General features: G+C 66.3%; 1 protein-coding gene across 1 annotated transcript; it reads right to left on the bottom strand.

Annotated features, from left to right (window-relative positions):
• Positions 1–261: 261 nt before the first annotated feature.
• SMARCC2 (SWI/SNF related, matrix associated, actin dependent regulator of chromatin subfamily c member 2) lies at positions 262–10,179 on the bottom strand. The gene is made up of 21 exons (XM_050984807.1): positions 10,012–10,179; positions 9,752–9,871; positions 7,073–7,158; positions 6,674–6,755; positions 6,484–6,576; positions 6,317–6,386; positions 5,651–5,720; positions 5,485–5,560; positions 5,274–5,405; positions 5,076–5,191; positions 4,868–4,992; positions 4,729–4,788; positions 4,612–4,649; positions 4,275–4,405; positions 4,106–4,177; positions 3,910–4,023; positions 1,385–1,538; positions 1,167–1,259; positions 708–830; positions 556–622; positions 262–311 (listed from the first exon to the last, which is right to left on the bottom strand). Exons 1-21 carry the CDS (start codon positions 10,120–10,122, stop codon positions 262–264), a joined length of 1,983 nt encoding a protein of 660 aa, XP_050840764.1. The 5' UTR covers positions 10,123–10,179.
• Between the last annotated feature and the right edge of the window lie 819 nt (positions 10,180–10,998).

Below are 10,998 nucleotides of genomic sequence, written 5' to 3'. Positions count from 1 at the left end.
GTGTCCCCTGTCCCCACATCCCAGCCCCACATCCTCTGTCCCTACGTCCCCAGTCCCTACTTCCCCTGTCCCCACATCCCTGTCCCCACATCCCCTCTCCCCATTTCCCTGTCCCCATTTCCCTGTCCCCACATCCTCTGTCCCTATGTCCCCTCTCCCTACATTCCCTGTCCCCATATCCCCTGTCCCCACATCCCATGTTTTCCCCATGTCCTCTTGGGTCCCCATATCCTGTTCCCATTTCCCTGTCCCCAAGTCCCCTCAGGTCCCCACTTCCCTTTGAGTCCCCACATCCCCTATCCCCATGTCCCCTGTCCCCACACCCCCTCAGGTCCCCTACATCCCCTGCTGTCCCCACATCCCCTGTCCCATCCCCCGTCCCCACACCCCCTCAGGTCCCCCACATCCCCTGTTGTCCCCAAGTCCCCTGTCTCCATTTCCCTGTCCCCACATTCCCTGCTGTCCCCACACACCCCCTGCTGTCCCCACACCCCCTGCTGTCCCCACAACCACAGCTGTCCCCAGCTGTCCCCAGCTGTCCCCTGCTGTCCCCACGCACCTCCAGCAGCAGCAGCGTCTCCTGCTCCGTCCACTCCCTGGTGGCGCTGGCAGCCGCTTTGCTCTGCGGGGGGGACACGGGGGGTGAGGGGCGGCGGGCGGGGGGCCGGGCCCGGGCCCGGGGGTTGCCCACCCACCCACCCACCCACCTTGGAGGGCACGTTCTTCTTGGTGTACATGTCGGTGCGGAGCCCGAAGTTCTGCATGTCCGCCGGCTTCTCCTTGCCCTTGTCGGGGAAGTTCAGCATCTGCTGCGAGGCCGAGCTGGGCTGCTGCGGGATGGGGGAGAGGGGACACGCTGGGCCGGGCCCGCGGGGCAGGACATCGGCGTGTCCCCTCCTCCCCGGTGTCCCGGAGAGGCCTTTTTGTCACGGTGTGTGTCCCCATCACGGTTGTGACCCCATCACGGTGTGTGTCCCCCATCACGGTGTGTCCCCAGCATGGTGTGTCCCCATCACGGTGTGTGTCCCCATCACGGTGCGTGTCCCCATCACGGTGTCCCCCCCGCGTCCCTGCTCCCCGGGGGCAGGGCGGCATGCGAGGGGGAGGAGGGAAGGAGCCTTCCTCGGCCAGCGGCGGGGGGCACGGACCCCCAAGGAGCCGCCTACCAGCTCCGGCTTGCCCTTCACCGTCTCGCTGACCAGCTCCTCCATCTCTTTGCTCTTGCGGCCCGTCTTGGCGTCGCCGTCGCTCTGCCGGCCCTGAGGCACGGATCGAAGCTGTGCATCCCCCACCCCCCGCCCCACCCCGCGCCCGGCCCCCGCGGGGACCGGGGGGCGGCAGGGGGGGGTCGCGGTTCGGCGGGGCGGCCGCCCCCGGCACCCACCTGGGGCGTCTTGGGCTGCAGCGGCACCAGCCCCGAGGGCGTGTCGGCCAGCACGTGGAAGTGCGAGGTGGGCGGGGGGCCCATGGGGGTGGGCCGGCTCTCGGCGTCCACCTGGTAGTTGATGAGACCCCACTGCTCCAGGAAGGCGTGGACCCTGCGGGGAGCCGGGGTCAGAGCCCGCCGGAGGGGCGTGGGCAGTGGGGTGTGACACTGAGCACCCCTGGGCCAGGGTGACACTGAGCACCCCTGTGCCATGGCACTGTACCCCCACCAGTGCCAGGGTGACACTGAGCAGCCCTGGGCCATGGTGACACTGAGCACCCCTGTACCATGGTAACACTGAGCACCCCTGTGCCATGGTGACAGTGACCACCCCTGTGCCACTGGCACCAGGGTCAGAGCCCACCGGAGGGCCATGGGCAGCGGGGTGTGACACTGAGCACCACTGGGCCAGGGTGACACTAAGCACCCCTGGGCCATGGCACTGTACCCCCACCAGTGCCATGGTGACAGTGACCACCCCTGTGCCACTGGCACCGGGGTCAGAGCCTGCTGGAGGGGTGGGGTGTGACACTGAGCACCCCTGGGCCATGGTGACACTGACCACCCCTGAGCCAGGGTGACACTGACCACCTCTGTGCCACTGGCACTGGGGTCAGAGCCCACCGGAGGGCCATGGGCAGCGGGGTGTGACACTGAGCACCCCTGGGCCATGGTGACATTGACCACCCCTGTGCCACTGGCACTGGACCCCCACCAGTGCCAGAGGGACACTGACCACCCCTGTGCCACTGCACTGGACAGCCACCAGTGCCAGAGGGACACTGACCACCCCTGTGCCAGAGCACTGGACCCCCATCAGTGCCAGTATGACACTGACCACCCCTGTGCCATGGGACTGGACAGCCACCAGTGCCAGGGTGACAACTGAGCCCCCTGTGCCCCTGGTACTGGATACCTGCCAGTGCCAGGGTGACACTGACCATTCCTGTGACATGGCACTGCACAGCCACCTGTGCCAGGGTGACAACTGGCCACCCTGTCCCACGGCACTGGACAGTGCCAGGGTGCCACACCTTTGGTGTGCACCCCCCAACACCACTGGCACTGGATTCCTGCCAGGCCCATGGTGCCAAACCCAGTGGCACTGGATCCCTGCCACGCCTGGGGTGCCACACTGACCCCCTGCCACCTCCAGGGTGCCACACTCACCCTTTGCCAGCACCAGGCTGCCACACTGACCACTCAGCAGTGTGCCACACTGACCCCCTGCCAACCCAGGGGTGCCACGCTGACCCCCTGCCACCTCCAGGGTGCCACACTGACCACTCAGCAGTGTGCCACACTGACCCCCTGCCAACCCAGGGGTGCCACACTGACCCCCTGCCACCTCCAGGGTGCCACACTGACCACTCAGCAGTGTGCCACACTGACCCCCTGCCAACCCAGGGGTGCCACACTGACCCTCCACCAGCACAGAGGTGCCACACTGACCCTCCAGCAGTGTGCCAGGCTGACCCCCTGCCACCTCCAGGGTGCCACACTGACCACTCAGCAGCGTGCCAAGCTGACCCCCTGCCAACCCAGGGGTGCCACACTGACCCTCCACCAGCACAGAGGTGCCACACTGACCCTCCACCAGCACCAGGGTGCCACACTGACCCTCCAGCAGTGTGCCAGGCTGACCCCCTGCCACCTCCAGGGTGCCACACTGACCACTCAGCAGTGTGCCACACTGACCCCCTGCCAACCCAGGGGTGCCACACTGACCCTCCACCAGCACAGAGGTGCCACACTGACCCTTTGCCACCTCCAGGGTGCCACACTGACCACTCAGCAGTGTGCCAAGCTGACCCCCTGCCAACCCAGGGGTGCCACGCTGACCCCCTGCCACCTCCAGGGTGCCACACTGACCACTCAGCAGTGTGCCACACTGACCCCCTGCCAACCCAGGGGTGCCACACTGACCCCCAACCCTACCGGCACCGGACCTCTGCCAGCCTGTGGGTGCCACACCAACCCCCAAACACCAGGTTCACCACACCCCTGGCAGCACCAGGGTGCCATGGTGACCTTCTACCAGCACTGAGGTGCCACGCTGACCTCCAGCCCCACAATCACCAGACCCCTGCCAGCCTGTGGGTATCAAACCAACCCCAAACACCCAAAGCACCAGACCCCTGGCAGCACCAGGGTGCCACAGTGACCCTCCACCAGCACAGAGGTGCCACACTGACCAGCACCAGACCCCTGCCAGCCTGTGGGTGCCACACCAACCCCCAAACACCCAAAGCACCAGAGCCCTGCCAGCCTGTGGGTGCCACACCAACCCACCAAACACCAGGTTCATCAGACCCCTGGCAGCACCAGGGTGCCACGGTGACCCTCCACCAGCACAGAGGTGCCACATTGACCAGCACCAGACCCCTGCCAGCCTGTGGGTGCCACACCAACCCCCAAACACCAGGTTCACCAGACCCCTGGCAGCACCAGGGGGTGCCAGCCCAGCCCCCAGCCGGACCCACCGCATGATGGCACAGACGTCCCCGGCCAGGTTGCGCCGGCAGGCCGTCGAGGTCAGGTACTCCTGCGGGTTCAGCCGGTACGTGTCGATCATGAAGTTCCGGTAGGCCAGGTATCTGTGGGGGGCACGGGGGGCTCAGCACCGGGCACGGCCCCGGGGGGCTGCGGGCAGGCACGGACAGGGGGGTTTGGCCTCACATTTCGGGGGTCTTGGATTTGTTTTTGCCGTTGAAGAACTCGGGCAGGGCGCGGCGCTCGATGGCGTGGACGCTGCGGGAGGAGAGGCTCGGGGAGGGCTCTGGGAGCAGCCTCCTCATCCTCAGGTGATGAAGGGCGGCTCGGGAGCCCTCAGCAGCGCTGGCTGTACCTGTTGTAGTCGAACCAGGCAGCGTAGCTGGGGATGATGATGTGGTGGGTCTGCTCTGTCACGTTGTCCTCGTGCAGGTCGGGGTTCTTGGCCTGCTCCCCTTTGCTGCCGGTGCCGTTCTCCTCCTCGTCCTGCCCCACAGAGCAGCACCCCATGGGCAAAGGGAACCCCTTGAGCGCCCTTCATCATCCTCACCCACAGCAGGGTGAGACCAAGGGCCCGGGCTGGAGCCCCAGGGGTGAGGGGAAGGCCAGAAAAGAGCGGTTTTGTACCCAAAAGAGGGACAAGGAATGAGAGAGAACCAGGTGATCATCAACACCACCTTCCCTGGGCTCACCTTGCCAGCTGTCTCCATGCTCTCATCTTCCTGCTCATCTGGAAGGGAGGACAGGGGTGGGTTTGGGCACTGCCAGGCCAGGGGTGCCAGGGCTCTGCTGTGGCTCCTCAGACTCACCCAGGTCTGTCATGGTGCCCCCCTTGACTGGCGCCGACTCCGAGTCCTTCTTGGTGTTGACTGTGGGGAGAAAGTGGTGCTGAGCACCCTGGGGACCCCTCCCTCACTGGTGCTGCCCCCCATTGCCCCCCCCACTGACCTGTTTTGGGCAGGGTCACCTCCTCCACGTTGGGGACGGGCGAGGGCTCGTCCATGTCCTTGGTCAGGTCCTCCTGCTCCTCCTCGCGGTGCCCGCGCTTGGATTTGTTATAGGGGGTGGAGGGTCTGCCAAGGGAGAGACCCCCATCACCACTGACCCCAGGGCTGAACTCCCCCACCCCCAGACCCCCCAGACCCCCCCAGCTCACCCCTTCTTCGCATTCTTCTTCTTGGCCTCGGGGGTGGGCGAGGGAGAGGGCGAGCGCTTCCTCTTCTTGTAGTTGCCCCCCTTCTTGTCCCGCCGGTCCGAGTCGGGGCTGTTCACCTGGGGGGCACCGTGGGGGTCCAGCTGAGCAGGTTGAGACCCTCAGGACCCCTCCCCGAGGGGGCTCTGAGCTGGCTCTGACCTCGTCTGTCAGTGTCTTGGCCGAGATCTTCTTCCTGCGGGTGACGGGGCTCTTCTCGTCGGTCACCTCGTAATCCTCCTCGTTCATCCACTCGTTGAAGGTGTCCGTGTCCAGGATCCACTTGGCATGGACCTGCCGGCCAGGGGAGTGGCTGGGTCAGGCCAGGGAGGGGGGCTCCAGCTGCCCCCCAAACCTGGGGGTCCCCCGGTACCTTCCGGGGCTTCTCCGGTGTCGGCGGATCCTCCACGGACGCCTCGATCTCGCTGGCCGGGATCCAGGTGTCATAGCTGGGGGAAGGGGGTGATAGGGTCAGCGTGGCACCCACAGCCATTTGGGGGGGACAGAGGGGGTCCCCGAAATCTTCATCCCCCCCTCACCTGTCGGGGTAGTACCCCCAGTGCAGCAGCACCTGCTTGTCACGCTTCATGACGGGCCGGACCCACTCCTCTGTGGGACACACGGACAGGCCGGGCTGAGCAGGGATCCTGGGGATCCTCCAGCCCCCTGTGACCCCCAAAAACCTCCTCCTGCACACCCCAGAGCCCCCCGGGACCCCCCAAACTCCCCTCCTGCACTCATCTTCCTCTGCCCCCTCAGAGCCCCCTGTGACCCCCCCAGAGCCCCCTGTGACCCCTCAAACCCCACTCCTGCACCCATCTTCCTCTGCCCCCTCAGAGCCCCCTGTGACCCCCCAAACCCCCCTCCTGCACCCACCTCCTCTGCACCCCCCAGAGACCCCTGTGACCCCCCAGAGCACCTCATGACCCCTCAAACCCCACTCCTGCACCCATCTTCCTCTGCCCCCTCAGAGCCCCCTGTGACCCCCCAAACCCCCCTCCTGCACCCATCTTCCTCTGCCCCCTCAGAGCCCCCTGTGACCCCCCCTGTGACCCCCCAAACCCCCCTCCTGCACCCACCTTCCTCTGCACCCCCCAGAGCCCCCTGTGACCCCCCTGTGACCCCCCAAGCCCCCCTCCTGCACCCATCTTCCTCTGCACCCCTTTGACCCCCCAAACCCCCCCAAGCCCCCCTCCCACACCCACCTTCCTCCAGGTTCCCAGGCACGGGGCAGACTATGTGGGACGCGTTGCTCTTGTCCTCAGTCACCGTGCCCTGTGACATGCAGGGGATGAACCCAGGGTTAAATAGTGGCATGAGCCCCCCACCCACCCACCACCACCGTGCCCCCCACCCTGGCACTGCCACCCACCTGGTGCCTCTTGACGATGTCCTTGAGCTTCCCCAGCAGTTTGGGCTCGATCTCCTGGTGCAGGAAGATGTTGGGCCGAGCCAGGCAGTTGTTCTGGGGAGGGAGGGGAGGAGCAGAGCTGTGAATTGAGGAGGGGGAGGACACGGTGGGGGGGGGTCCCGGGGTGAGGGTGAGGGTGGGGGGCTCGTACCTGCACCAGGGATTTCTCGATGGTCATGAACATCTCCACGTTGCGGTCCATGCGCGAGGGATTCTGGAAATCGAAACGCCGCCTTATTGGAAGAAAAGAGCGACTCTCATGAAAGCCACAGCTCAGGTCTCCTCGTCAGCACCCCAAATTTGGGGAATTTGGGGAATTTGGGGATGGGGGGGGGGGAGTGGGACACGTGTCTGGACCCCATCAGGGTCCACAGTGACAGAGGGGGACACGTCCCAGCGCCCGTCTGCTCTGGAGGTGACGGCCCCGCAACCGCCCCACCCCGGGCATCCTCCCCTGGAGGGGACCCCCACCCCTGTCCCCCCACCCCTGTCCCCCCACCCAGGGACCCCCCCAGGACCCCCAGCCCGACGGGTGCAGGTGGGTGCTCACCATCCTTGGTCGCTCTTGAATTTATAGGCGGCTGCCAGGATGTGGCACAGGGCTCCCCCCGCCTTGAAATCCAGGAAGCATTTGATCTGCAACGGGACAGGGGTCAGGGGGACAGGGACAGCGCCCTGCTGAGGGGACATGTCCTCCTCGGGGTGACATCCCCTTGTTGGGGTGACATCCCCATATTTTGGTGACAACCCCATGCCTAAGTGCCATCCCCTTGTCTGGGTGCCATCCCCATGTTTAGGTGACATCCCCTTGTCTGGGTGCCATCCCCTTGTCTGGGTGCCATCCCCATGCCTGGGTGACATCCCCATGCCTGGGTGACACCCCCATGCCTAGGTGACATCCCCATGCCTAGGTGACATCCCCATGTTTAGGTGCCATCCCCATGTCTGGGTGCCATCCCCTTGCTGGGGTGGCATCTCCATGTTTAGGTGACATCCCCCCTCTGAGTGACATCCTCATGTCTTTGTTGGGGTGCCATCCCTATATTTAGGTGACATCCCTACCTCTGAGTGACACTCCCATGTCTGGGTGCCATTCTCATGTCTGGATGACATCCCCATGTCTGGGTGTCACCCTCTCACGGGGTGCCATCCCCTCCCTAGGGTGCCATCCCTATGTCTGGGTGCCATCCCCATGTCTGGGTGCCATCCCACCATGAGGTGCCACCCCCTTGTCAGGGTCCCCCATCCCCAGCCGTGGGTGTCACCCCCTTGCCAGGCTGTCATTCCCATCTCTGGATGCCACCCCCCTGTCAGGGTCCCATCCCCTCTCCCAGGTGCCACCTCCTTGGGGCTCTGTCCCCAAGCGGGAATGGGGTCCCTGCAGTGTTGTAGCACTGTCCCCAGTTGGGGACCTGTCCCTGTGTGGGACACTGTCCCCAGGTCCTTTTGGGGCTGTCCTGGGGTCCTTGGGGCAGTGTCCCCTGCTCCTTGGGATTCTGTCCCTGAGTGGGGACAGTCCCCAGGTCCTTGGGGGCTGTCCTGGGGTCCTTGGGGCAGTGTCCCCTCGGGATTCTGTCCCTGCTGGGCTCTGTCTCTGTGTGGGGGACCTTGTCCCCAGGTCCTCTGGGGGTTGTCCTGAGGTCCTTGGGGCAGTGTCCCCTGGCTGAGGCCCCATCCCAGATTTGAGGTGTCCCCTTTTGGGACACTGCTCCTGGCAGGGCGCTGTCCCTGCTGGGCTCTGTCCCTGTGTGGGGACATTGTCTCCTGGTCCTTGGGGACAGTTCCCAGCAGGACAGTGTCCCAGGGTCCCCGGCACTGTCCCCAGCACTCCAGGCCATGTCCCTGACCAGGACACTGTCACTGGCTGCTGTCCATGGTCAGCTGCTGTCCCCGAGCCACCCGAACGCTGAACGGTGTCACCAGGGCCACGTCCCTGAGGCTTTGGGTGCTGTCCCTGCCCAGGGTTGTCCCCAGGGCTGTCCCCAGGTACTGGGGTGCTGTCCCTACTCAGAGCTTTGTCCCCAGGTCTTTGGGGACACTGGGGATGTGTCCCCAGGGCTGTCACCCTGTCTCTGGGGCACTGTCCTCGCTCAGGACCTCGTCCCTGGTCCTCACTGTCCTTGTCCCCTTTTCATTGGGGCTCTGCTGCATTTTTTGGGGAGCTGCTCTTGCATTTTTGGGATGCTGTCCCCACCTCACTGGGACCTTGTCCCTGGGTGTTGTCCCCACTCAGGACCTTGTCCCCTGTCCTTTGGGGCCTTTTTTGGGGGCTCTGGGGCCTCGTTCCCACTGAGCTCTGTCCCCAGGTTTTTGGGGTGCTGCCCATGGGTCACTGTGGCCTTGTCCCAGGGTCATGGGGGTCTGTCCCCAGGCCTTGAGGGCACTGGCCCTGCTCTCAGAGCCATGTCCCCAAATCCCTGGGGCTCTGTCCCTGGGTACTGGGGTGCTGTCCCCAGGCCTTGAGGGCACTGTCCCTGCTCATCAGGGCCATGTCCCCAAATCCCTGGGGCTCTGTCCCTGGGTACTGGGGTGCTGTCCCCAGGCCTTGAGGGCACTGTCCCTGCTCATCAGGGCCATGTCCCCAAATCCCTGGGAATTGAGGGGACATCCTAAGTCCTGGGATGCCTTCCCTGGATATTGGGGTGCTGTCCCCAATCTGGGCTTTGTCCCCTCTTCTTTGGGGCTCCTCCCTGAGTCCCTCCAGGACCCCATCCCAGGGCCATCCCTGCACCTTGGGGACACCATTCCTGCTCTGAGCCTTGTCCCTGCCCACCAGGGCCATGTCCCCTGCTCTGAGCCTTGTCCCTGCCCACCAGGGCCATGTCCCCAGCCCTGTTGGGTCCTGTCCCCACATCTCTGAGATGCTCTCTTCAACCTGGGCTTTGTCCCCCGTTCTTGGGGGCTCTCACCCAGCTCACCCCAGAGTCACAAATGTCCATCCTCTCACCTCGGGGTCACTGTCCCCTCTCTGAGCCTTGTCCCTGCCCCCAGGGCCATGTCCCCAGCCCTGTTGGGTCCTGTCCCCACACCTTTGGGGTGCTCTCCCCAAACTGGGCTTTGTCCCCCGTTCTTGGGGGCTCTCCCCCACTTCACCCCGGGGCCACGCGGGTCCATCCCCACATCCCCTGCTCAGAGCCTTGTCCCCGGCTCCCCGCGTGTCCCCCACACGCCCCGAGGGGCCCCGGCCGCGGTGTCCCCGTGTCCCCCCGTGTCCCCCCGCGGCTCTCACCGGCAGCTTGGTGAGGGGCGCGTTGCTGACGTGCTTGCCGAACACCTCCTCCTGGAACTGCAGCAGCTGCACCACCAGGCTCGACAGCGATTTGTTGGTGGGGGGCTCGGCCTGGATGTACTGCGGGGCCGGGGGCTCAGCGCGGCCGCCGCGGCCGCTGAGGGGAGGGGGGGGCGCGATGGCGGCGGCGGCGGCGCCGTGACAGGCCGGGCCCGGCGGGGCGGCGGGCGGGCGGCGGCGCCGCTGTTCCGCGGACCTACCTTCTTGTAGTTCTTGCCGAGCCAGAGCCGCACGTTGTCGAACTGGCTGACGGTGTCCGAGGCCTCGTAGTACTTGACGTTGGGGCCGCCGTCCTTCTTCCGCACCGCCATCTTGAGCGGGCCGGGCCGCGCCGCCGCCTCCGCCCGCCACTGCCGCCCCCTGCCGGCCCCGCGCCGCCACTGCCGCCGCCGCCGCCGCTCGCTGTCCCCGCTCCCGGTCGCTTTCTTTCCCCGCTGTCCCCGCCGCTCGCACCGGCCCCGGTCGGGTTCCAGCCCGCCCGCCGCCCCCCTTGGGGTCCCTCACCCGGTCCCGCACGGCCCTCCTCGCCCCCTCCCGTCCGCCATCCGCTTCCGCCCCTGGCGGTGGCCCGCTCCCGCACCCTGGCCGCCATCCAGCCTCTCCCGCCCGTTGTTGTTGCCGGTGCCGGTGGCTGTTCCCGCTCCCGCCCGGTGTTACCGGTCCCGGTCCATGTTCCGCCTCCCGCACCGCCGCCCCCGATCGTTGTTCACGACCCCGATCGTTGTTCCCGGCCCCGCCGCCACCGTTATAGCGCCCGTCGCCGGTCCCGCCGCGCCCGCCACCGCCTCCTGCTGGTCCCGCTCCCGCCGTTCCCGCCGACCCCGCTGTTCCCCGGGCGCTGTTCCCGGCCCCGAGCGCTGTTCCGGGCCCCGAGTCCCCGCTCCACCGCCCGTTGTTGGCCCTGCTGTCCCCGGGCGCCGTTCCCGGCCCGCAAGTGCGACAAGAGAGGCACGACAAGGAGAAATGGGTTCAAATCTCAGGAGATTGGGTTTAGACGGGATATTGGGAGGAAATTCCTCCCTGGGAGGGTGGGGAATGCATTTCCCAGAGCAGCCGTGGCTGCCCCATCTCTGGAGGTGTTCCAGGCCGGGTTGGACGGGCTTGGAGCAGCTCGGGACGGGGGATGGAGGAGGTGGAAAGGGATGAGCACCGGAGAGAGCACCGGAACGGCACCGAGCACCGGGCAC

This window comes from Serinus canaria, chromosome 25 (genome assembly GCF_022539315.1).
Source record: "Serinus canaria isolate serCan28SL12 chromosome 25, serCan2020, whole genome shotgun sequence".
Taxonomy (NCBI): Eukaryota; Metazoa; Chordata; class Aves; order Passeriformes; family Fringillidae; genus Serinus; species Serinus canaria.
The sequence above is the reverse complement of the archived record's forward strand: the minus strand, read 5'-3'. Positions and strand labels throughout refer to the sequence as shown.

Bases quoted from the DNA above. Each gene is read 5' to 3' on its own strand.
- SMARCC2 (XM_050984807.1), bottom strand. From the start codon at position 10,122: ATGGCGGTGCGGAAGAAGGACGGCGGCCCCAACGTCAAGTACTACGAG. The intron at 7,159-9,751 runs GTGAGAGCCGCG...GTCCCGTTGCAG, and splicing joins CGCCCCTCACCAAGCTGCCG to ATCAAATGCTTCCTGGATTT. The intron at 5,406-5,484 runs GTACCGGGGGAC...CCTGGCCGGCAG, and splicing joins CACCGGAGAAGCCCCGGAAG to GTCCATGCCAAGTGGATCCT.